At 39.2% G+C, this 26,700-nt stretch overlaps 1 protein-coding gene across 1 annotated transcript in view; it reads right to left on the bottom strand.

Moving 5' to 3' along the window:
- Positions 1-2,863: 2,863 nt before the first annotated feature.
- Positions 2,864-26,700, bottom strand: part of GLP2R (glucagon like peptide 2 receptor) — a 35,256-nt gene continuing 11,419 nt past the window's right edge. The window contains exons 4-13 of the mRNA XM_050319549.1: positions 25,948-26,069; positions 24,102-24,208; positions 23,346-23,502; positions 22,052-22,211; positions 16,306-16,366; positions 14,720-14,789; positions 13,810-13,898; positions 10,829-10,967; positions 6,732-6,773; positions 2,864-4,610 (exon numbers count right to left, since the gene is read on the bottom strand). Of these exons, the coding sequence (XP_050175506.1) occupies positions 4,272-4,610; positions 6,732-6,773; positions 10,829-10,967; positions 13,810-13,898; positions 14,720-14,789; positions 16,306-16,366; positions 22,052-22,211; positions 23,346-23,502; positions 24,102-24,208; positions 25,948-26,069 (1,286 nt within the window). The 3' untranslated portion in view covers positions 2,864-4,271. The remainder of the gene's footprint in view (positions 4,611-6,731; positions 6,774-10,828; positions 10,968-13,809; positions 13,899-14,719; positions 14,790-16,305; positions 16,367-22,051; positions 22,212-23,345; positions 23,503-24,101; positions 24,209-25,947; positions 26,070-26,700) is intronic.

Consider the following 26,700-nt stretch of genomic DNA (forward strand, 5'->3'; position numbering starts at 1 on the left):
CTGTCTGCCTGAGGAGGGGACTGCAGCCAGGCACACTGCAATACCAGAGCAGGACACAGAGTCAGATCTAAGCACCACCACTTACAGGAGGAGAGGAAGGCAGGAACATTCAGTCATCACTGCTGTGGATGTGGCCCATGTGGTGTCTGTGGTTTGGGGTACATCATCACATGGAGTCAGGTCTCCACGTGGCAGCAAGCCATACTCCCTCCAAATCCAACCATTTTCTGGAAATCATATCGTCCTCCAGGCAGGGAACCTAGGACCCTAAGAGGAAAGGGCCCATGTGGAACAGGGTAAAATCATGTGGGACAAGGATACCATGCTGGGTGGACAGGACTGTCAGTGAGGGACTCGGATGCACACAGGGAAGAGGCCAGGCTCTGGGAGTGGGTGAGCAGCCCAGGGCTCTGCTGGGCACTGTCTGCAGGAGGGGATGCTGGGCTTAAAATCACATCTGACTCCAGAGAAGGCAAAGAATCAAGCTGAACAGCAAACAAGGAAAGTATTTAACTGTGATGGGAGAAAATAATTATTACGATGTGATGAACATGATACACAGGGGCCTTCGAGACATTGAGGACTGGTTATGTGGCAGCCGAACTTTAATTTCCTGGAGCTAATTGCAATGACATAATTCACAAGCAGCTGCTTCTCACTGTAGTTCTGTGTGGCTCCAGGAATGACTGCAGAGTTACCTAAACACAAGATGACATTTTAGGACAGCAAAGAGTTTGTGAGATTTTGAAGGGCAGATTGAAAAGCAATAGTTAAAAATCTAGAACTGTGGTTGCTACGGAAGCTAAAAAAAATTATGTCAGTAAAATATACTTGATTTAAGAAAAAAAAAAGATACTAATATCAGGAAAAATTTTACAGATCACAGGATTTCCTATACTGAGAGCTGAGACTCATGGGAAAAAGTGAGAAAATTCCAGAAGCAAATGAAAAGAAGAAGCTGTGTCCTGAAAGGAAGGACCAGTATTATCGATTCTGAGGCATAATTGACAGAGGTCTCCAGACTGGAATGTTTGTGCTTTACTTTTGAACCTTTGAGGCACAGACTCTGTCATGTAGAAGCAATATATTTAACAAAGAATGTAAGTACACCTGAATAATTAGCATATAGTTGACACCTTTGGCTGTAGAAGGAGCCATTGTGTAGTAATACATAAAGTATATAGCTTGTCTCATAGCAGATTACTTGAGACTGAATAAATCTTATTTGTGCATATTGGATCATTATCACACTACATCTAATGGGAAAGCTCTGCTGAACCTCATAAGCTATTATGGACTTGAAATTCAAATTTATTTATTTTTTTTGTCATAGAATCAGCCAGGTTGGAAAGGACCTCTCAGATCATCAAGTCCAACCCTTGATCCACGACCACTGCAGTTACTAGACATGGCACTAAGTCATAGTCATGCAAGTTTTGATGGAAAGCGAAATCCTTGGCAAAGACAACTCCAAAGCTGTGGGAATCAGGTTTTGGCATGGGTTGTCTCTGATGACCTAAGCATTAAAATGTCACCTTGTCTTAATTAATGGACTGACTCTGCAGAACCCAAAGTTGACAGGACTGTGGGAGGATGGGCTCTGTCACCAAGAGGCAAGAACACAGATTCTCACCAGGATTTCTCACAGGACAGTGAAAATCTGAGGAGCAATAAACTGATAAAGAGAAAAGGCCTTTTACTGGGTGTACACAAGCATAAACCCCTTGGGGAATGTTAAAGTTTCTGTTGTCTTATAATTACTCTGTGCAAATTGGATAAGTAATTTACATAAAATGTTACTTGTACGCAAATACCAGTTTAGGTCAGTTTGTCTCCTCCACCTCTTTTTTGGTCCAAGCAAGATCATATTTCTTGTTCTTTCTTCCAACTGTTTTTGTCTGTCCAGTTTGTGTGCTTGTAGGATTCCTGGAGAGTCATCTGGCTCCTGTCACAGCCCAGGGACCTAGAGCAGCTGGTTTTATCAGCTCCTTGGGCTGCACTGTCCCTCCTGGGGCTCCACAAAAATGGAAGAAAGATCCCAGGAGGCTGCCTGGCTACAGACCTTCAGCTCCCCAGGAGGACAGGTCAGCATTCCTACAGACTTTTCACAGATGTTCCATTGACTATACTAAACATATTTGAATTGTGGAGTTCGCTGCTGTCTTCTAGAAATAGTTTATTTAAAACTGAGGAGCTTGTAATAATTCTCTAAAAAGACTCATGTGTGTGGCCATCCAGATTTAACAACTTCTATACTTTAATGATATAATAAATAATACCATAATCTTATGATGAAACTTGCTGATTTATCTACTTAAAAACATGCTTTCTAAAGGAATCCATGTGATGATTATTTTTTATCAGACCTCAGGCCTCCAGGGCCTGCTTATATAATAACAGTTGATTTTAATAAACTGAAAGATGCAAAAAGACCAAACACATAATAGAGAGGAAAAATCCAGCTATAGGGACTGCTTTTGAGAGTAGAGAAAAGTGGTTTCTTGACCATCTGAAACACTTTACAATGCAATTAAAAAGTAAACTATTTCACTGAGGTAAAGTAAATCTTACAGTGTTCATACATTTCTAAAACCCAGGTAAAACACATTCTAAACCAGTTCAAGCTCTTTAATATCTTAAACAACAGCTCTAGAGGAAATCAGTCTATTTTAAGTTGGAAAAGACACAACAAATGTGTGGTGTCTGGTGTTTCCAGTGGGTGTTGAAGAAATCCACTGCAGTAAAATGCTATATAAACAGAATGCACATTTAAATAAAAAGCATTTTTAAACTGCAGATATATTTTAAAATTAATCAAATATTTACATTTTATTAATATATTACTGAAATATGCAACTTTGTATTTATTAAATAGATTGTTAAAGACAGATAAAACAGTAAAAGAAATACTTTTTGAAGTGCCAGAAATGTGATAGCTCAAATCTGTTCTTGACCTAGTGCTAGTCAATTAATTGATCTGTTCTTTGCAACACAACAGTATATTGTAAAGTTTACATGGCTAAATCTTTGTAGTCTGATAAATAATTTTAAAAGCATTGGTAAGTTATATAAGCTGCATACAATCATACTGCTCAAACAACACACTGAAGATAGAAGCCACCTGTCCTAAACACGTGTCCTTTGGGGTTGCAAAGCTGGCAGCAGGGAGCAGAGAACAAAGCCACCCCGTGGAGAGGTGCAGGAGCAGGGAAAGCCATAAGGACAGGCACAGCATGGGCACCTGGTGGGGACCAGCTGTGTGAATAGAACCCGCAAGCAGCCCTTGAAACCAGTTATTTGACATATGGTGTTCTCACTGAAACACGGGCTGGTTGAGGTGCGGAGGACCCTCTAGAGGTCACGTGGTCAAACCTGGAGCCAGTTGCCCAAGTTATGGTTTTTTTACGTTTGCAGACATCTGTGTTAAAATAGAATGCTTGCCAGTGAAGTACAGGGAAAATGAATAACTGTGCTGTGTAACTGGCTGCAGGCTAGAGAATGAACACGTGTGAGCTAGGGCAGGTATTTATATTGTAGATAAATAGTACCTGCTAACCTTTCTGCTGCCTTTTTCTTTTTTTTCCTTTCAGTATGCCAGTTGGCTTATGTTCACCCCTTTGGAAACTGGAACTTAACAAACTTGATTGAATTTCATAGGTCTCTGGATCAGTTGTATGTGAGAATTAAAATGCAAGCAGAAGTTTCATTCTACCCAAGCTTGGTTTTGTGGATTTAATGTATATAGGTATATATATATATATCCTGTTATTTTGCTTAAACAAAATATGTCTGGTTTGGTCTGAAATTGGGGTGTTTTTTTGAGATGAGGGATGATTTCAATCTGTGAAGAAAGTCTTCCACACAGATATCTTTATTTATGACACACTCATATGAAAAAGAAAAATTAACAACTTCTTTATTATGTGAGTCAAACAGCAGTCAGGTATGGATGAAGCTGCTGGGACACAATGTGCATTCAGAGTCTACTTGTTTCCAGAGTACATTCTGCTTTCCTCTGCACATCACTCTCAGCATCAGTTTCCTTCCAGACTGGTCAGCTCAAAGCATATTTTCATTCAGACCTCTTCTACCCAGTCACACAGGTAGCAACATCCAGATATGATTTTTCTCACATTAAGAAAACTGGAACATCTGGGATATTAACTCCTTCCTCCTTGCATTGCATATCCCAGAACTCTGAACAGTCTGGAGGTGAGAGAAGGTCTTTCACAACACTGGTTGTTGGAGGTGCTGTCCCAGTGGACAGCTTTCTAAATCTCACTTTCCTCAAAGACTTCCTCAGTTGTTTCTCCAGTGGTGAACTCTCCCTCGCTGCTGTCTGACATGCTTATCCGTGGGTGGGATGGGAGAACAGAGCCTGGCTCCGGGCTGAAGTCTGTTCTCTGCCTAACCAGCACCTGCTGCAGCTGCATGCCCCAGGGTGTGCTCACCTCCAGGCATGAGCGGTGTTTGCTGCTGAGGTGCTGGTTTTTTCGTTTCTGTGAACATTTTCGGAGGTATTTTATGTTTTCCCCAAGAAAGCAGAGTTTGCAGCCAAAGGGATCTGCCAGCAGGAAACGGGACCACTGCTTCTGGAGCTCTGCTTTCACCTGGGGGGAGGAGAAAACAGTCTGATCATAGTGATGGCTTGTGACCACCCCCTAGTTCATGAACTCAAATACTAGATGTAAAATGAGAGGAACTGTGAAGTGCTGAGCTTCTTGTCTCTTCAGGCAGGTTCACCTTGCACCTGGTGGGGTTCTCGTAAGGTAGGAATAGACTTGTTGGCTAAGCCAACCTGAACAGTCCAACCTCTTCACTTAAAGTTTTTCCTCTGCAAATCTGATGCACGTGTGTGGGAGAGCTCAAGTGTTTACAGCCTGATGGAATGAAGAGGAGAGAAGCCCAGGTGCTGTGGAAATGAAGACCATGCAGTTTTGCCGGAGTGTTATGCTTGTGTAGCTGATTTGTTTTGTTAAAGCTGTTTATCTGGCAGCCTGACTGAGATCCTCAGCACTGGTTGTCCCACTGCCTGCACCCCCTGAGCCCGTGCTGCAGGCTCCAACCCCATGTGGAGGACTGAGACTTCCCCTGGCTCTAACTAGCGGGACTTTGGCCTGAGAACTCAGCTGGACTAATGGTAGAAGGCCAAAAGAGCAACTTTCAACTGCTGATGAGAGCTGATAGCGGTTCTGTGCCCTTCACAAGACTACTCTATTGCAGACAAGTGCCAGATCTCTTCTTCATTTAAGTAGTTTCAAAATCACTGCGTATTTCCTTGATAGATATTAGGAACATCTGGTCTACCTTCTGTATAAAGCCCATCCATTTGTTTCACTGGTGTCTTTAGGAAGGTGTCCAAATTCCTGTAGCCCTGTTTGTGTAGTGTGTCTCATGCCAGTGTTCTGATGCTGGATATGTGTCTGTTTATTCCAAGTAGTGGCGGTCTGTACCCAGGCCAAATACAAGGGAAGTACAGACAGCAAGATTCAACTTAGAAAACATTTAATATTAAATGAGATTAATTCCACAGCCTACGCAACATCATTTTCCAAGGTAGCTTGTGGCAAGTTAGGCTGAGAAAGCTGGGGTGTTCAGCCTGGAGAAGAGAAGGCTCTGGGTAGACATCAGAGCCCCTTCCAGTGCCTAAACAGGACATAGAAAAAGAGGGAGAACCACTTTTCACATGTGCAGATAATGATAGGACAAGGGAGGAACAGTTTGAAACTACAAGAGGAGACATTTAGATTAGATGTGGGTGGAATGAGATGAGCTTTGAAGTCCATTCCAACCCAAACCAGTCTGTGATTCTATAATTCCATGCAGTCAGAGTGAAAAGGCAGAGGCAGTGTGGAGCTGTCACTGGACTGTCTGGACAGGAGCAGAGCCAGTAGTTCAAGAGAAGCAGTTGTTCTCCCTTAGATCACCTTTGAATACTGTGACTAATTTTGGACCCCCAGTACAGGAACTGTGTTGATAACCTTTAACTTATTAGCAGAGATCAGCACTGGGGCACTTGCCCTATGAGGAGATATATTTACACTTCAAAGCCCGGATACTGTCTATAAGGAGATCATGGAGGAGATGGAGTCAGGCACTCTGCAGAGGTGTTTGATAAGGAGAGACAGTGATCGTAAATTGAAATATATAGAAGGGTTTGGAGCAGCAGGAGGGGCTGAGGGAGCTGGGGGGGTTCAGCCTGGAGAAAAGGAGGCTCAGGGGGAACCTTCTGGCTCTGCAACTCCCTGACAGGAGGAGGGAGCTGGGGGGGGTGGTCGGGCTCTGCTCCCGGGGAACAAGGGAAAGGAGGACAGAGTTGTGCAACTGGCCTCGAGTTGCACCAGGAGAGGTTTATATTAGACATTAGCAAAATATTCTATATCAAACAGGCTGCCCAAGGGAGTGATTGAGTCACCATTGCTGGAGAGATTTATGTAGATGTGACACTTGGGAACATGGTCTAGTGGCAGACTTGCAGTGCTTGGGTCAAGAGGTGAACTCAATCTTTTTTAGGTGTTTTCCAATTTAAAACAATTCCATGATTCTATGACAATATATGGAAAAGATATTCCCTCCTGAGTAGAGAGAAGCACTGGAACAGAGGACCAGAGAGGTGGCGGAACCTCTGTCCTTGGGCTGGGGGGGTTTGAAGTTTAGCTGGACAAACCCCTGAATGTCATTAGTACCCTTTAATAACAAACTAAAAACTTTTCTCATAAACAGTGTCTTACCTCTCCATTAGCAAAGCAATACAGAACTGCTACCAAAAAACCCTGTAAGAGAAACAAAGTGAGAGGGAAAAGTCAGTGTGCAGGAAATACCTGAAGCCTTAGTTTAAGGATGACATTATTGTTAAAGCCATAAATATAAAAAATACTGCTTAACTTTCAAAAAGGAAACTAGTTGTCTGCATTTACTTATTATTGAAGTGCCCGGTCACTTGTTTTTGTGCAGTGGCTTGGCAAATGCAGGTCACATTTTGTGCAGATAACTGAGAAGAAGAGACTATACAACCCAGTCTTAATTTTGCTAGCACATCATAATACTTTTTTTCCCAAACCACTGCTGTTATAACTGCTGCTATTTCTAAGCATGGTAAGACAAAAAAATGCAGCTTTGTCTTATTGATTTGTCTTATTATCTATGTTTGTTGCGGTTTGCATATGAGACTACTGAGACAGATCTCATTTGGGTGCTTTTTACAAATTAGTTCTATATTAAGTGATTAGTGTTAGTTGAAAATACAGCTGTATTGAGTGTTACAGCTATTTTGAATTGCTATTGTTCCTTCAAACTTGATATAAATAAACACCTTAAAAAATCCTAGAGATAGAACTTGTTTTAAACTAACGCCAAAATTATTCTTTCCATTTGCCGCCCTTTGTCTGTGTTTGATCTCAGAACAAAGCAGCTTACAGGCTGCATCTCAACACCACAGGCTGGTACAGACATGCAGATTTATTCCCAGTTCTTCTGGAAATGCCATTCTTTTAGTGTGTCTCAAGGTATCTGTGACACAAGTTCTGATTGAGAGAAAAATCATCTCAGTCTCAAGGCAATGTTTATATAACAACTACAAAGGTGCTGTAACCATACACAATGCAGCTGACAGCACTCAATTGGTTTCACACTCATACTTTTCCAGAAAGCTTAAAAAGAAATTCACATACCCAGAATCTTCAGTATTTTTCATTATACCTAGCATTAACCAATATCATTTTGAGGGTAATGTTAATAGTCTAGCAATTCTGAAAGGTTTGGAGTCATTAATTCCTTAAGCATATATGCAGTAAGTATGAAAACAAGCAGTTTATCTGCCACACCAGTGGAAATAGGGACAAGAGAAATAGCAGTCACAATTGCTTTTTCCATGTATTTTATTTATATAATTTTTCATGCTTCACCTGGGTTACTGTAGCAAGATATAGTTAATTTTGGCATGTCATTTATGAATGTAACTTTTAAATAATCTTTTGCATCTGAATTATTTCATGGAAATATAAAAAAAAATCACAAAATACTGTGGTCATTAGAGTTATTAATAGGTTATATTAAATACAAATTGTAATTCATTATAATAATTATATCTTATTATAATTACAATATATTATCATATATGATCTTAAATACAGATTTAATCGCTTAAAAAGCAACTTTTTTTATACAGAACTGCTCCTGTACCTGGAGATAGTTCTCTTTTTTTTTAGGTAGAAACTTTATGAAGATGTCTCTACTGGGTGGGTGGTTTGGGTTTTCTTATTTTATTTATGAGCTCTAAATTTAGCCTCACAGGCACCGCAAGCATTTTAACTACATGATGCTGTTGAGTCCTGTGACTGCTAAGCCTGGTGATAGCCCCTGCCAGAAATGCAGAGACTCACCAGATTAGGAGCCTGTGTGAACACGAGTGACATCTCTGTGCTGATTTCAGTTTGTAAATCCCTCTGTGAATCTAGTTCACTGCTGCTGCAGGACCAGAGCATGCAGTGACAAGCAGAAGCACTGTGAAATCATACCAGAAGGTGGAAAATTCTCCTGATTATTCATGTTTGATGTTCATTTTATATCCTGATTTCTTTAATTCTTACTCATTTTTTTCCCAATAAATTGAATTTCACACTTAGAAATCTTTCCAATATGCTGTGACTTTTCAAGCACACAATTTCAGAATTATGCAAGTGTGAGTGAAAAAGAAGAATCAGATATTCAGAAGAAATGTTCATTAGCATAAACACCAATAGAAAAGGATAGACGCACACAGAAGCCTCACAACTGTTTTTCAGTTCCATTGACAATGACAACATGATAAATTACTTTTTAAATAACGTGGTCTCTCCACTAGAAACTAGTAGTTTTTCCTGTGGCTAGCAGTTTGCATGCACCAGGGAGCCAAGATATTTTGATTACTCCACTTTCTAAAGCAAAGTAGCATCATACCTACAGCAGAACTCCTATTTAGAATTTAATTTTGTGCTCCTTGAAAATGTTTGAGTTAAACCTCTGGATAAGATCCCAAGGGTAATGTTTTCTTTAACAAAACAGTTTAACTGTCTTTTAAACTATTGAGAAGATTTACAGACTAAACAAATGCAACTGTGTACAGTTGATGTGCTTTTTGGCTAATCCCTCCACAAATAATGCCATAGCTAAAAGAGAGAATCTGAAATAAACATTAGCTAAGATCTTTGGGTATTTTGTAAAGACGTTTTGCTTCTAAAGCATGACATGCAGCCAAGCACATGAATGTTTCTCTAAAAGGAATGAAGTTTGTGTTCTCTAGCAAGGATGAATAAGCTGGTTTATATATCAGATTTCTCTGTACAATCCAGTAAATGAAATTTCCACTAAAAATTATTCTGTGTTTTTAAAATAACATCTAGTCACTGCAACGTCCCCAAGTAAGGATATGTCTAACTGAGGAATGCATTCTCTAAAACTAAGGTCCCTTCCAACCCAAACCATTCTGTGATTCAGTGAACGCCATGTCAGAGGGCTCCTCAGGGTTGTGGCTCTGCAGGAACTCTCTGATGCTGACTGGGACATTTTTCCCCTGAAGCTGTAGTGGAAATTTTTAATTGGAGCCTCAAAAACAGCGTCAAAACACTGATGCATACGTACACCTTAGTGTGGGTGCCATACATAGAGGTTAAAACCAAGGATCGTCATAAATCATGGAAAAACGCAGCAATGCTGTGATGACTTCATGCCTCTGCATGTGTCAGAGCAGTGAGTTAGTGAGGAGCAAGGACTTGTAGCCAGAGAGAATGCTGGGTTCCTCAGTAAAGAGAGGAGACCTGGAAATTACTGTCCTGTTGCCCTAAGAAGGTCAAGGCAGGAAGATAAAGGGAAAGGACAACTTTTCTAAGCAGGTTCATTAGTACTACCTGGAAAAGTCATAACTCAGCAGCTCTGCAGAACTCAGACTGAAGCACACAGCAGTGCTTTGTGCCAGTGTCAAGTTCTTTGGCTTTGCAAACTGGAGAGCAAATAGTTATAGGGAAGCCCACCAATACCTGTGCATAGTGGCCATCTGAGAGTTCCAGTGACAGCTCACTCTATGATTAGGACTTAGGATTGGCTATTTAACAGGAGTGTGAGTCCTTCACCCCCTCAGCCTTGCCACAGGGTTGCTACAATCAAACTCTCTTCCTCTCCTACCTCAAGTTTCTGCCTACTTTCACAAGACTAAGGCGGGGTGATTGAAGAGGGGTCAAGTGTGTCAACATCTGTAAAACACTGCTGACTGCATAGGTAAGGAACTTCTGTTCCACCTGCAGACACTGGTCCATCTATCTGTTCCATCCATGTAAGGGCTCTGACAATTTTTCTCCTAGCTCTAAAAGTGTATGAGTACAGTACTTTTGTGAGTGTACGTCTAAGAGCCCATAGTGTCACTTTGCAGATGTGATGTGCAGTTGATGATGCAGATGTGCAGGTGAATGAACAGATCCTTTAGGGAAATGGAGCCCAAACCTTGGATGAGAACAGACATTCTCATAGTTATGATTTTGGCAGGGATTATTTTAAATAGACCACTTGAATCCTGTTTTCAGGGGTCTGTGATGAACTGTCACCTATTATCAAAGAACACAGGACACACTGTTTCTGGAGATGTCCGAACTGCTTTTTTGGTGTTTGGGACTACAATATTTTGAATATGCAGTTTGTGAATGTTTTATCTTGTCACTGCAATAGTTTATTTAGAGACACTTTAGGTTGGAGAATAATATTAAATAAGAATTCTCTATATCTGTGGTATGTATAGGTGAGCAGCATATGCTCACGGATCTATGACCCCTAAAAAGAGTACTTGCAAAACAGTACTTACATGAAATGAGCTCATTGTCAGCTGAATGAAAAGTCTTATATGCCTTGGAAGTCCTTCCACCTGTTCATCAGTGATGAAGGTAAATACAAATTCATGGATCCCCAGCAATGGAATCAACACAAGCGTAGATCTTGCCAATCTTAGAAAGAAAATGTTTGATTATTGTATTTTTAAGTATCCTTGGTACAAGTATAAAAAAAATTAATCTGTAAAGAAATTATTCCAGAAAAATTCCCTCAGTATTCTGACTCTGGAATGGTATTAGCAGTTTTGTGATTTTGGGAATAAATCCTCAAATATGAGTTTTGAAACACCCTATCAGAAAGGTATGTACAGGAAGGAATCTTGGCTTTGAGTTTAAAGTGAAAAGTTAGGGACAAGAAATAGAACAGGAAGGCCACTATCATCAAACTTATGCTGTTAGGTAACAGAAAAATATTTACATAGCTAAATATGAGTGGTTTAGTAACAGGTCTTTAGACCTTCCTATCACTGCTGAAAGCTCATTGAGAACGTCCTGCAGTACTGTCAGCAGGCATCTATTTCCCAAAAAATGCAACTAGAAGAATTTGCTGGAAGAGAATCTTCTTTAACGAGTCTGGGGACATATTTATATGGATGAAAGAAGAGCTCTCAAAAGAAAGTGAGTTCTGAGGATGATTTGCATTATGAAGAATAGCTTGAATCTTTAAAAGTTTAGCAAAATTATAAGGAGTAGAAAGTGGAATATAATACAAAACATTAGGCAATGCTAAATACAGGCATTTCTGTCTGTACATCACAACCACCTTCCTGTATCAATCTGCAGAATATAGCTGAGATCCTCTGGACATTGACTGCTGAAGGAAAATGGAAATATTCTTTTGTTAGGGATGTAATACTGGGTTAAAGAGGAAGTTAATAGCAAAATTTCCATCCTCCCCTCCTCTGGCCTGGTCCTTTTTGACAATAAAGTAATTCATGTTCGTAAGGCAGGACTGTTGTAGCAACCAGGGGTTCACAAATGTCGTGGTTTTGCTCTGGGTCAATTTGCTCTCACCCCCCACACAATTACTATTAATTGAGAGAAGGTTTATGCAGACAAAAGAAACTTGATTGGGGAGAAAATAATATTAACATTTATTACTAGAAAGATAAAAACTACTAAAGAACTATATCTACAACATCTAATTAAGTAAAAAGTACTATGTAATTACAGAAGTACTTCTCCCCCCTTTTATCAGTCCAAGGAGGAAAAGGAGTCCCTTTTTCCATTCTTGGAGCTCCAGGTCTTTTCAATAACTCTGCAGTACTTTAAAGCTCTTCTCCTGTTATCTCAGGACGACAACTCCTTTTCATCACAGCTGGAACTCTATCTCTCTTTCTTCTGTGTCAGCCTCAGGCTACCCCCCTCCTGGGCTAAGACCAGAGGCTGGGGATTCCCCAGGCCCTGAAGGTTTCTCTCCCATGGGCTTGCAAGGGGACACTTGCCTACCATGGATCTTCACCACAGTCACAGGGGATAATGGCTTTTGAGTCCACCCCTGTTCCCTGTGAGGTCCATCCCCACGGGAGAACAGTCCTTGATAGACCTCTCCGGCATGGGTCTAGCATGGATCCCTCACACGGATCTCAACATCCCTACCGGAGCCATTCTTGCTCCAGCGTAGGTTCTCTCAGGGTCACAAATCTCCAGCACCAGCAGCATGGATCTCTCACTGAGATCCCAAGCTTACCCGAGCTGTTCTCACTCCGGTGTAAGCCTCAGGGTCATAAATCTTCAACAGGACTCTGCCTCATCCCAGTCCTTCTCATGTAGTCTTGGCTTCCTTATACATCCACAAGCTCCTTTGTGAGCCGCATGGGGGTCTCCTCACCCCAACAATCTTTCACAGGTAGTAGGGTTTTGTTTTTCAGTCTTTTCCCTTCCGAAGGGAGAGAGTAAAAGAGGGGAGAAACAGCCCCCCTCTTAGAAGTTCTCTTTTCTCTCCTCCAGCTGCCAGCTTCGACCTTGGACACTTTGTTATCTCTCTGCCGGAATTCTTCTGCAGCATTTTTTTGTCCAAGCAGTCAGTCCTTTAAAGTTTTTTTTCCTTTACCCTCTTACAAGAGAGAAGGGGGGTTTCAGTGCCACATCTGCCCCTGGCCCAGGGCTGGGGGAGGAGGGGGCCTGGCCCCCACCTGGGGCTTGCTGCCGCTCCTACATGGCTGCCTAATTTCAACTGCTCCACCAACCTTCTCTTCCGTTTTCCTAAATACGTAATTAGCAAAGGCATTACTGAGAGTCTTGATTGGCTTTTTGTCCGGAAATCCACCTGGACAAAACCATCCTCAGCCCCAGGGGCTGGCTGGTGGGCAAAACCACGACAACAATGATATTAAAAGACACTAAGAACAGGAAAGGACTTGGACATGAAAAGAAGTTAAATCCTCATGTTTCTGTTGTTTCCAGCTTTTCACTGCAGCCTTAGCTCCTTGCAGAGCAGCCTGCCCTTGTAGTTCCCACAAAGTGACATGTTTGTGACATTGTCAACTCCAAGACTTTATTGTGATTGTACCATTGAGTCTCCTCCAAAAGAGCCCACACTAAGGCCTACAAGAGACCAGGCTAAGGAATAAGGTAGATCAGAAACACTAAGAGACACTTCAGTGTCTCACAAATCTTCTACACCCCCTTTTCTTTTGAGGACCTTTTGCCACATTCAAGGGAAAAATGCATCACAGCAGCAGAGGCCACAGGTGTGAGTGACGATACCTGAGAGCAGAGATCTCCTCGCATTGCAAAGCCTTGGTGAAAATGCCCACCCAATTCAGCACTCTGCCTTTACCTCTCAGATAGGAAACTGCCTGTGGAGCCTGTTTTCCCAGGTGGCTCTCCTATATCATACTTTGTGTTACACCTGGTGGTGGTAGGTAAATCTTTAAGGGCAAACAGGCAACCTTCTGATGTTGTGAGAAAATAAAAAGAAAGGGCTTAGATTTCCGTGTAATTTATTACATACCTGTATTTGTAGTCATGAAAGCTCATTTGCTGAGCTTTTAGTTTGGAAATCAGCATCCTGAGAATTTTTAAGAAGATGCCAAAGTTAACCTTGAAGGAAAATACATGTGGGTTACTTAAAACTAAAACAGATGTTATGACACTAATCATATAATTATTACATAAATGTAAAATTGATATTAAATACTTGCAAAACTTATCACCAAATAACTGGAATACAGTTGTGATGAGTCTGGAATACAAGCAGGTTATTGGCACATCTGCAGCACAGAGCAGGGAGTAGCAGTGACAGACTCTGCTGGTATCAGCTCTCTCCAAACAAAGCAGTTAACAGTTTATTTACCTTTAGGTCATGCAACTCTTCACTAAACCATGACAGGTAAGCAGAACGTGGTAAAAATCCACAATGCAATTCTTAAGATAAAGAGGCTCTAGGCAGCCCAAAAAGCCCTGGGTATCCTTTTTACAACTGATTCCCTTCTCTGTTAATTAAATTTGGCTGACTTGAGCCAGAAAAATTTGCAAATAATTCTTTCTAATGAGACCTGCAAATGCCTATGAGTCATGAACTATTTGTCTTTCCAATATGAGTCATGACCTATTTATCAAACCAGAAGCCCTATGCAAAAAGTTGCAACATTGAGGAATTTTGCATTGCCTTATTCAGCCTGACTGGCGTATAATTTATGATATGTGATCTTCCAGTAAAAAATTATATTTTAATTTTTTAACACAGAACTCTGCTTCCTCATAATTTGAACAAAAGTTTATCCCTTCTGTCACTTTATATCCCCCTTGATATTTCTGTAGTAGGAAGCTGTATCTTATTTGTTCCAAAATACTGAAGGACAAAACAGGCACTTAATAAAAAGACCAAGGAGGAGAAAAAATACAGGTTATATAATTCTTACTGTAATGGAAAACAACATTGGTCCTCGGATGATCCACCAGATTCCCATGTGTTCATTTGTTCCCCAGCATCTGGAGAATAATTTGAAGTATAATTACTCTATTTTCATGGAAAAAAAAAATAGAAAGTTTACATAACCTGTATATATTTCAAAAGGAAGTTGTCACAGTACAAATTTTTCAGGTGTCCCTCAGAAAAAACAGAGTAAAACTAGGAAGAGTCTCAGCAACAACTCTAATTGTATTTATTCGGAAGATCTTTCCACATGAATGTTGAGAGATGTTTCCCTTCAGAACTATCTGGCAAACTCAGTCTTTGAATCCACAAAATAACTGTATATGACATAGAACTTTCATGACAAAATTCATCCTACTTAAATTATCTATCGGAAACTATAAATGAGTAAACTAAGAACTGTGTACTAAACAGGAATTGCTTCCTGTCCTGCTAAAAAATATGCATACTGTTTCCTTGAATTTGTGTCCTTTTATCCTGCTCTAGACTTCTGTTTTGTCCTCTGCACATGTTTCCTCTTGCTAATTAGCCTGAGGTTCTCTACTATCTTGGCTTGACTCTTATGATTTATATAACATCTAACTCTATGAGATTGTAATTATTGTTTGGTTGCTGCTTATTATCTATATTGGGGAGCCCCTGGTGGTCTAGTGGTTAAGGGCACGGCGCTGTCACTGCCGAGGCCCGGGTTCGATTCCCGGTCAGGGACACTCCCGGGCAGGTGGAGCTCGTTAGCCCTTAAAGGCAACCCACCTACGTCCTAAGGACCTCGCTGCCACCGTCCAAGCTCGCTTGGCCCCGGCAGATGAACCTTAGGATTAAAGGGTGGGCTCAGTTCCGCGCACACTGTGTCTCACCTAAAAAATCCAATGCGCAGGCTGGAAGGTGGAAAGACCTTCCCCGGATCTTCGCTCGCGAAGACTGGCCATTATTATTATTATTATTATTATTATTATTATTATTATTATTATTATTATCTATATTGGCATTCCAAATGAAATTCTCTAGAAGCCATGAATAATAAAAGACCAGAAGACTGGAAAACTGATGCTTCCTAGTGCACATTACTGTCACTAATTCCTCCACCAAATACAAACACATTAATTACTGTCAGCTTTCAGTGACTATCAGGTTTTGCCATTAGCCTCCATAATAAATTTTTTTTACAAAATGGCAAGGAATAGTTAGTAATTAAACTCAAAATGTAGATGGTCTCCAAGGAAAGCACTGATTCCCTTTTCTTACTGACAGGATGCTCTCCATAAAGATGTTGGTGCTGACAACTTGCTTCATATAAGTGGATGAATATTGGATGTGATAACTTTCATCTCAGGAACAGTGAAGGTTCATTCTACTTCTTAGGTCATGCATAAGTAAATGTGAGAATTCCTAGAAGTAGTTTAATGTAAAAGTACTAAAAGGAACCCTGAAAATGTAACAAGTATCAATCGGTGCTGTATGTATTTTATAATCTAGTAATCAGTAGTTGTGTCAAGTACTGTCAAGGGCTTTCAGAAAAGTCAAGTAAATAGAAAGACAGTATGCTAAGGCTCATTTTATTTAGTAACATACCCAGTGTTCTCCAGTTTGGATCTGCTTATTCCCCAAGGGCCCACAAACAGGATTGGAACAACTGAAAGGAAAAGACATCAATTACAGCCAAGCTTGCAGAAGTAGGTGGTGCAGAGATATCTGCTTTTCAGCCTTCAATTTAGAAGTGTACAAAAATCAACCTGATCCTGGCTTTCCCCATTTGTAGTTCAAATGCAAAATGAAACTTCATTGTGGAATTGAATCTTGCATTTTCATACTGATATATACGTACACACACACAAACACAAGTGGTTGACCTTTTGAAATTTTCTAAATTTCAGGTCCTGAGAATTCAAAGTAATTGGCACATGAGGCCTCGAAGACTACCTTAGGCAACAGTTCTTGAACCTTAAAAGACTTATCAGTGAAGGTGTGAAACTCTGTCTAGTTAATCAAAAAAACTGATAAAGGATTGTTGTCGTGGACCTTTTCAAGAGAATCTGGGGTCCCCAGTCCCCCATTGTTGCCCTAACCCCTTCCTGGAAATCATAGGCTGCAGGCTGGACAAAAAAACCCCCAAACCCTGAAATAAAGGATTAGTGCATTGTTGCAATTGTCTACATATATGCAGGCACAAGTCTCAGTCAGAAGCAGAAGGCATGTGAGCTACAATAAGCAGGCCTTCCACTACATTCTCAGCCCAATAACACACAGAAGATTTTGTGGTGTATGTGGCAGAAATGAAAGGAGATGTGGGTCACTGGGGCCAGAAGAGGGATTATTCAGGATTCTGTAACAAAGCTAAGGTCAGGGAGAAAGCTGAAGTGTGACAATACAGGGAAAGGACCAAAACCAAAATACTTTTTAAAAAAGAATTGATCTCTGAGTGGGTAAAAAGGGGGAAAGAGATGAAAGGAGTCTCACTTGGGTGGGAGATGGCATTGGTACAATAAGTGGGTCCCAGAGAACAATCAGGACGTAGAGAACTTGCTAACAGAGCTATAGATCCAGGGGAGTATGATGTGGTCTCATGAGGAAAGGTGATACCCAGAATGATGAGGTGATGTTATCAAAGGCAGTTCTTGTACAGTAGCTGAGGAAATGTGTCAGTCAGTTAGAGGGTTCAGCCCTGCTGATGAGACACGTGCCAGATGTCCCATCTTAGTAGTGATGGTAATAAATATAAATAAGAGATTCAGCTAATTAGTGAGGAAAGCCTTTAGGAAATCAATGAATATGGTGCAGGAATGAGTGCAATAGAGGACCACCACCAACCATAATAGTAATAATAATAATGAGGATCATTATTATTTATAATCTTTCACTAGTGAGAAAATTTCCTAACAAACTTGTCTATTGCGGTTTGAACAAGGAATAAAATAACTAGTCACCACTATTCCAACAAGCTGGTGATCAAAGCAATAAAGTGATTTAGAGAGGTATGGAAGTATGGTGAAACAACACTAAACACCATGAAAGACAGTGGTCTTGCTGCATCAGCAACCTGTGTGCTCATATGGCCATACTGATAGAGCACAAGGGTCCTTTAAAGAGGAATTGGAACGGGAGCAGAGAAATCAAGGCATGGATGGTGAGAAGGACCCTCGAAAGGGTAAGGGCACAGCAGAGGACAAAGCTCAGAGGCTTGGCAATGGACAATGGAGTATGGTGTTAGGCTTTGACAGGAACTTCTAATAGATGAGGAAGGATGGGAATAAGTGTGAAAGTGAAGGAAAGTATTTTATGTCTGATGAGGAAGAAGTAAAAGAGGAAAAGAAAAGATGCCAAAAATGGGGTAGCACATTCAAAACTACAAACCTGAAAAATAGTTGTCACAGCAGCATAATGGATGAATACAGGGAAGGACAGAGAAAAAAAATCCTGTAGGAAATTCAACTGTGCCTATATAGTGAGATGCATAAAAGATTAAGGTAACATCCCACTTCACTGAAACATTGAAAGAATTCAGTCTACAAAGGTACTTGTCTTCTTACTTTGGTTCTAGAGAGAATCTCAGTATTAGAGACCTGAATTTAACCTTGTTACATAAAATTAAATCCCTCCTCCACAGGTAGACTAAACTAAAGATTTAAGCTCTACCTGATTCTAAAAACACAAGGAACTCTGATCTGAAAACACCCCTCAGAGCACTCAAGGAGTACAGTAGATCATACTGAGGGAGCAGAGGAGAGACAGGATGGGAGATGGAACAAGGATGAAAAATTAAAAATTCTGTTTTAATCATATGAAACTTGACTTCATAGTCAGATAAACAGAAAATATGAGGTTTTTTTTAATAATAATAATTACTTGGTTTGCCTGTAAACATAAAAAGGTTGGTCTGGAACATGGGACTCATTACTGACTGTGCATAAAAGGATACAGGAATGTATTTTATCTTCTTCTTTGTCAAGTGCCTTTATTCTGAAAAACTACAGTTCTTTTGGGGCAAGACCAATTTTCTGAGGTAATTTTAACCATCACATTTCTGTCCATGTGCCAAAATGCAATATTTGAATATTCCAGCTTGTCTTTAGTATTTGTCCTGACAAAACATTATCCTCCACAGAGATATCTCAATATGTACTTAGATTTAATCCCCAAATCTGAGCTGTAATATAGTGCCATAGGTTTAGGTGTCCTTCTCAGTTTAAATACATGAGTGTATTTGGTGAAAAAAGATTTCATATATCAAATTTATGCCTTGGAACCTGGAAGAACTTCAGCATTAACTTTGAGGAACTGTGTTCCAAATGATTGATGATTGCTTTGCTTAGGCTTTCCTTATCTCTTCATCATAGCTATTAAATAACAATTTTCATCAAATTGTTTACTATGTCAACTTAAGTTCAGCTTAACGTGAAGAACAGTCCCCATGTTTCAAATGTGAAAAGAAAATCACTTTTTTCCACTTATGCAGTAAACCTGCCTTTCCCCACTGTACATGCTTCCTCAATAAAAAGTGATGATTTTTTTCCCAAGAGCTCCTTTCTCATTTGATGTCAAAATGTCAGTTTATGATATACAACAAAATATTTAATCAATAGATCAACTTTTTTTAAAAAAATAACCTTTCCCAAGGTTGCAGCACTTCCTCTGTATGCATGGATTGACATTTCTGAAAAAGTCTGTGCTCCCATTGCAAACACCTCTGTCTAATCCTCTTTCTGTCCTCTCAGCTTTTCCACTTTATTCAGTTGTTGTAATGGTGCTCAGTAGTGAGGACTCTGCATTTGTCATCTGAACCTCAGAACTCCGTTGCTTCTCATAGGCTCACTGAAACAACCAGAATTTCTTAACTTCCGGAGATAAGCTAGTTTTTAGTTGGTCTTTGAAGAGCTAAGAGGTATGAGGTTCTGAACAGTCTGTTAGAGCTCTTCTATTGTTACAGGCAGCTAAATAAAATCTTATTTGTGGGAGGAACATGATGTATGTGTGAGCAATTTATATTGTGTGTTGTAGTTTTATAAACTTTTATATAGTTTATATAGTTTTATAGTTATAAGTGCCAAGATGGCTGCGGGTCTCTTTGCTAAAACAAAAGGAAATCAGTGCCAAGAAGAAGGTGGAGTTCGATAAAGTAAATAATTGCCTTGTTACCTGTTAATAACCAATTATAAATGTATTTGTAATGCATGTTTACATCTGGACAGTGACCTGTAATCAATTATGTGCTTCTTGTCACAAGACCTTGTATACAGATGCTATAAAAACCCTGAGCTATCCTAATAAATCGGACATATTTTAGATCTCATAGGTCGTGTATATATGTGTCAGAGCCTCCCCGCTAACACTTATTTTGGATTTAAAACTGCAAAGCAAGGAGAAAAGAGCAGAAATGTTCTAATTGTTAACAAAAGGAAAAATTGACACAATGCCAACTGAGTTCTATGCTCACTTGTAACTAACTGATTTAATGCTCCTAATTAAATGTGCCAACATCGCTGGGTCCAAATTTTTTTATTGGTCTCCAATAACAAGATTACACAATGCACAGAAGTAAACATCAGTTCTACTGACATCTTCAGAACAATACATACAATACTATCTCATGTGTGTTCAAAACCTGGTTCAAACGCTCTAAGAGACATGAGTCAGGTACCTTTTAATCTGAGCAGTAGTAGTAAACACATGCCATTTCTGTAAGAGAAGACATCTAAGTCTTCTGAGTTTTCTTTAATAGATTGTTATTCTTTCAGGCAAGATAGTTAATTTAGAACAAAACCATCTAGTATACTTCAAAAGGCCTTTATATCACAGTTCTGCAACTGTTTTGCTGAGGTTTGTGTGGTTATTTTGATGCTGAAGTTCTGTTTCGAATCTTGCCTTAAGCACTGACAGTTTTCTACAATGGTTCTTTATTATTAAAGGAATAGTCCTATTAGAAGAATATAAAAATGGTCTTATCTCAAATTTGCTTAATTCTAGGAATTTCTGCAGTAGCTTGATTTGGATGCTATGCAATTTCCATTTTACATTTCAGGGGATAAGGTAGATGTCAAAGAGTAGAAAAATGACCTGTCTTCATTCCCTGTGATTATTACAAGGCAAGTTCAGTATAACTGAGTGACATGAATGACTACCAAAGTGACAGGGAGACTGTCACAACCTTGATAACAATAATCAAAAATTTCCTTTAAACGTGTAAGTGTTGTAGCATTCCAACTTAATGATTAAAATTTCAATAATTTCAACTTCATCAATTTACACTTGAGTTTGAACATCTCTTTAAAATCAGACCTCAATTTATTAGATAATTTTAGCAAGAAGTACACCAGTAATATGAAACTGAAAAATTATCCACTTGTCCTTTTTTTTTAAGTGGGTTGTACACTACAGTCCCACAGTCCTGGACACACAATTTTACTTTTTTCAGCACAGTTGAACAGACACAGATGTGGTGACAGTGAACCATCTTGTAAAACCATATATTGATAAAATTTATATAGTTTTTATATAAAAGTCTATATATTATAGATTATAATTTTTATAGTTGGAACTTCTTATGGCTAACCCTTCTATCCTACTTCTTAGCTCAGACCGCTGGATTTGAATCAACAGCTCTTGCAACAAACTTAGATACTGTTTAAGAGGACATTTATTAATTATCATTTTAAAGTTTCAAAGGCCAGCAAGTTGTACAGGTAGCTTTTAGATGATTTTTTGTAATTGGCAAACCTTGATTTTCTCCTTTGTCCAACTAAGATACAGAATTACACTCACTGAGTAAGGAAAAAAAAATAAATTGTTGGACTATGGGACATAGTAAGTACAAAATTGTTTAAATGCTTGTAACTAACATTACGTTGTCTTTATTTCACAAAAAATGCCTAAAATGTAAGACCTCACTCATGCAGTGTTTCAGATTGTCCTCTACCTTAAAGCACACTGTAGAACTTTCAGGTGAGGTGGGAAGGGAAACATTTACAAGCAAATTGCTTATGTTTTGACATTTTTTGTTACGTAGGTGCTCTAATACAAAAGAAGGAAATGAAGTTGCTGCTAGTACCATAATATTCAGTGATGACAGAATATACCGTCAAATATAGTAAAATTTCTTCTGCCCACCAGGCTCCTGTTTTCTTTTGAACCAATTTCGCTAATTCCTGTACTTGCAGGTCAAGCTGAGCTGCCATAAATGTACCACTACTGGCATACTCTTATTTACAATTGCTGGCTTCAAAACTAACAGAGTTCAGATTTTATTTTCTTCATTATAAAATATCCTCTGCTGACTCAACAAAGCACCACATAATCAAATACTTAGAAACAGTCATGGACTTACCCCATCCTATCACAATGTATGTCTGCAGCAGTCGTTTTTCAGAGAGTACCACAGTTATCAATAATGTGTGCAGATAAATTCCTTCTACTAATAGCCAAAAGTAATTTGCCCCAACAAAGTAATGCATGAAAAACTGGGCAGTCCTGCAAATTACTACAATCTGTAGGAATGAGAGATCAGGAATCATTGTAAATATAGGTGTCATAATCTGCATATCAGAATTTTTACTGATGAGCTATTAAAATAATAGTCACCATTAACACCTTGAAGGTAATTTTGTTTGTTGACATGAGCAAGCTCTACTCCTACATCATAAAAGTGTAATTTATTCACAGTGGTTACAAATGAGGTATTGTTAGTCCATTTTCTAAACAAATGTAAGAAAATTAATACATTTTCCTAGTACAGAAATACTGTTTTTCTCTCTCTTACTGCTGTTTCACAGAAAATCACAGAATCACAGAAAATCACAGAATCACAGAATGGTTTGGGTTGGAAGGGACATTAAAGATCATCCAATTCCACCCCCTGACCTTGGACAGGGATACCTTCTACTAGACCAGGTTGCTCCAAGCCCCGTCCAACCTGACCTTGGCCACGATCCCACCCCAGCCTTGCACAGGCGCATCTTTCCAGTTTGCTGGTTGAGCAGTCAGGTGGCGTCGGTTCCACATTGATGTGAATCATTTACCTACCTTGCACCCTCTGTCACTGGTATTATTGATGTTACTGTTCATTTTCTTATCTCATTGCTTCTTCCTCAACCCACGATCTTTTCTCTACTCATGATCTCTTTCTTTTGTGACCCTGATTCTCCTCTCCACCCCACCACAGGGGAAGGGAGTTTCACGTGGTGTTTCAGTGAGCACCAAGTTGGGGAATACCATTCCTAAACCACTAAAGATACTGTTGTTGGAAAAGCCAGATTTGTGTGCACTGCTTTATGCTACGCATAAGAGGAGTGAATAAATGCAGTTTTAAATAAGTGCCAAATAAATACTGAGATTTCTTCCTGAAAGTTGCAGGTGCGAGTTGTTTTACTTAAGTGTCTGTTTCTAAATATAGCACTCCATTAATATGTTCTTTCTATAAGAGCCTTCCTATAAAATAAATCTATTACAATTTGTCAAATCAGAATTTTATCTTGGTTACCCAAATTTTATCAGCAAAATTTCAACATCCAAAGTTTGATCAACAAACACCTTAAAACTTGATGATGGCAAATTTCCAAAACTGAAACTGTTATGACCTCTAGCAGCACACATTTACTATTAGCTATGAAACAATACGTTACCTCTGGACTGAGGTATAATATCCATCCAGTTTCATCATTTGGTCTCTTTGAGTAAATATTGTAGTATACAGTGTCTTTTATAAGAACTGCTGTGGCACGCAAGATAAAAGATGCAAATAAATTCATATGGATGTAGTTTCTTGTGCAGTGTAGTTTTCTGTGGAGAAAAAATAATATATGAATCCTCTAGAATATATTTAATTTGCAGAAATAAAATTTTTAAAAATGGACAAAAAAAAAGGAGCAAAACAGCCGTTGTATTCACACTGTTGCCATGAATGGATTTTGCTTAGAATTGCTTTTGTATTGCTTATTAGGAAAGTACAAGTTATTTACATAAAATCACAGAATAGTTTGGTTTGGAAGGGATCATAAACCCCATGTCATTCTACCCTCTGCCATGGTCAGGCACACCTTCCACTAGTCCAGGTTGCTCCAAGGCCTGTCCAACCTGGCCTTGGACACGTCCAGGGATGGGAAAGCCACAGTTTCTCTGGATGACCTGTCATGGTCATCACAGGGAAGAATTTCTTCCTAATATCTAATCTAAATATACCCTCTTCATCTTAAACCTTTTCCTGTCACTCCGTGCCCTTATCCAAAGTCCCTTCCCAGCTCTTTTTGTAGGCCCTTTAGGTACTGGAAGAGTGGAATGTACCAGAGCATTACAATCTAAGTCATAAATTCAATTACATAAAAAGGAGAATGTGTGTACAGGTGTCTGTACTTCTAAAATGCATGTAAATTTGTACTAACCTGAGTAAAGAAAGTATAAGCAGAGCTAATACAAGTGAGATCAGAGAAAAGTAATATCCAATGGTGTATAACAGCTGTAATGTGGTAAGTAGTTTATGTTCTTCTTCCTAGAAACAAAGAAGAAAAATATGTTGAGTAGGCAGGTGGGCAGATCACAAACACAGCTCAGAAACTTTCATGTTCACTTACAAGGAGTCAGGGTAGAGTTCTGGTGCCTGCCCTCTGCACTGCCTTGTGAAACCAGTGTATGACAGAGACATTTGCAGCCAGGCTTAGTTTCTTTTTAAATTCAAAGGCACTCTCAGACTCATTTCAAATTTCTCCTGCACAAACACCATTCATAGTGTGAATCACAGCTAATTGTTGCCATGATTCCATGCACCAAATAGAGCCTGGTGGGTTAACAGTTGAAGAGATCAACCCACCCAACCTGCACACACAAATACACTTACTCTGTGTGTGGTCTGGAGACACAGTTATAGATCAGTTGTGCTGTACAATTTTGAGAGCTAGCTCTGTCTAGAGGTACTGAAATAGACTGACTTCAACCTTGAGTTCAAAGAAAAAAATAAAAATTATTAAATTGGACCGGTATAGAATGTTTTTGAATGACAAATAAGACATCACAGGAGGAAGGAAAGTACTTACATTTTTACAGATTATCATAGAATATCATGAGCTGAAAGGTACCCACAAGGAGTCCAAGTCCAATTCCTGGCCCTGCACAAATTTCCTTCCAATTTGCTTCATTTAACTTTTTTTTTTTTTTTTTTTGCTAGGTTTTTCCATTTTAGCTGCTTATGTCTACCTCTCAACTATTCATACTCCTTTTCTAGCTCAGTGAAAGCTTCTTTGCAGAGGGAATGTGAGATACAGGATATGTGACTTTCATAATCCATATCTGGCCTGCAGACATTTTCTTGGAACCTGTGTCTTTTTCTCAGTGAGTGTGCTGTTGTTTTACTTCTCAGCACCAGGGATTTTAGCACTGTCTTTCTGCTAGTAGTGTCCTTAATAATTTTATGCTTGTCAGCTGTACCTCTCGAAGAGGGTGAAAATGTCCAGGGAGAACAGTGTGACTGCAGGAGATTCTCAGCCATTAGTCACTCTAAATAAACAGAAAGTTTAGTAATTCATGTACTCACTATGTAAAGAGTATATTAAAAACTTAGTAGTCCTGGAGATACTGAACTAATAACTAATTTCATAACTAATAACTAGTTTCATAACTAATCAATAAAGCAATGTTACTTGATAAAGTAATAAACAGCACTCATGCAATAAATTTTGACATCAGCTAAACTGAACTCCATAGCAAAAGACGTTTCCCCTCTGTGGACAAAGTCCAGCTCTTGGGCTGATGCAATATGGGAAATACAGGATGGAAGGCATTAGCATTAGAGAGAATCCTCCAGTCTCTGACCAGCGAAACTTGAAATGACGAACTGATGGCTCGTTAAATGCTAAAAGGCTCATTAAATGTTGAAGAGCTTGGGAGGGAAATTGTCTGAACTTGATAGACTACTCTGATTTGTGGGGATGCTGGGATGCTTTGCATTTAAGTTATTTGCTTCACAAGTTGCAGTCTTTTTCTATTTTACTAGGGAAAATCAGCATAAGTGAAGACTGGACTCTGAACAGAAAATAATTTGTGGCATCTAAAGCAGAATCCTCTTCCTTAATATTTCCTCTTCTGCTTCTTCTAAATAAAATAACAGCTTTCCATTTTGTAATTTAAATGAAATTTGAACACTCGTTGCAGGTATTCAGTGGAAATGTTTTGTCAGTTACTCAAGAAGGGATTAAGAAGATTAAAGTATTCAACCATAATATAAAAAATACTTACTTTTTTTTTGAAATGATTTTTCTCAGAACATTCTGAACTATCCCGCCAAATGTCTGTGGAATTTTCCTTTGTTTGCCAAATCCCTTCATCCAAGCAGACTCTGTATACATGTCCTACGCTTCCTGAAAGTAAACAGAGATTTAGTTAGAAAGATCAAAATAAAGATTTCATTTTTCATATGTTTGAAAGATTTCTTCCTTGTACTACCACAATAGACGCTACACCACCTCAACTCAAAAAAAGCAATAAACCCCACTTTTCTTTTGTCTTTGACAATATATTTTCCATATTTACATAGGACAAAGTAGGAATGTAATTTAGAAGAAATAAACTCCCTGATTTTTACAAAAAACCCCACATAGTTACTACATCCAAAAAGAAAAAGCCTGCATCTCATTTTATTCTTTTTCCTCATTAAGCTGGGTAATTCATTGTCCAGGTTGTGCAGTCAAAACTCTAGGAAAATTTGATTAGGGAATGATCTTTCCCTGTAACACCTGGTGTTGCAAGTGTTGCAGGCTGGTGCTTCATTTCTGTGCTATCGGGCCCCTTGGGCACCTGGAGTGAACTGGTGAATCTTTCTTGGCTTTGTCCTAGTTTTTGTGGAAATTCAGACAGAAAAAGTTACATGGAGGGAAGATGTTTTCATATTTATTATGAAGAGCTGGATCTGTTCTAAACTGTTGGCAGAAGCAGTTTTTTGAGAGAGTAGATAGAAGCTTGGTCTCTTTCTGCTTATCAGCATAAAAAAGG

This window comes from Myiozetetes cayanensis, unplaced genomic scaffold (assembly GCF_022539395.1).
Source record: "Myiozetetes cayanensis isolate MyiCay16 unplaced genomic scaffold, myiCay2020 scf22, whole genome shotgun sequence".
In the NCBI taxonomy this organism is placed as follows: Eukaryota; Metazoa; Chordata; class Aves; order Passeriformes; family Tyrannidae; genus Myiozetetes; species Myiozetetes cayanensis.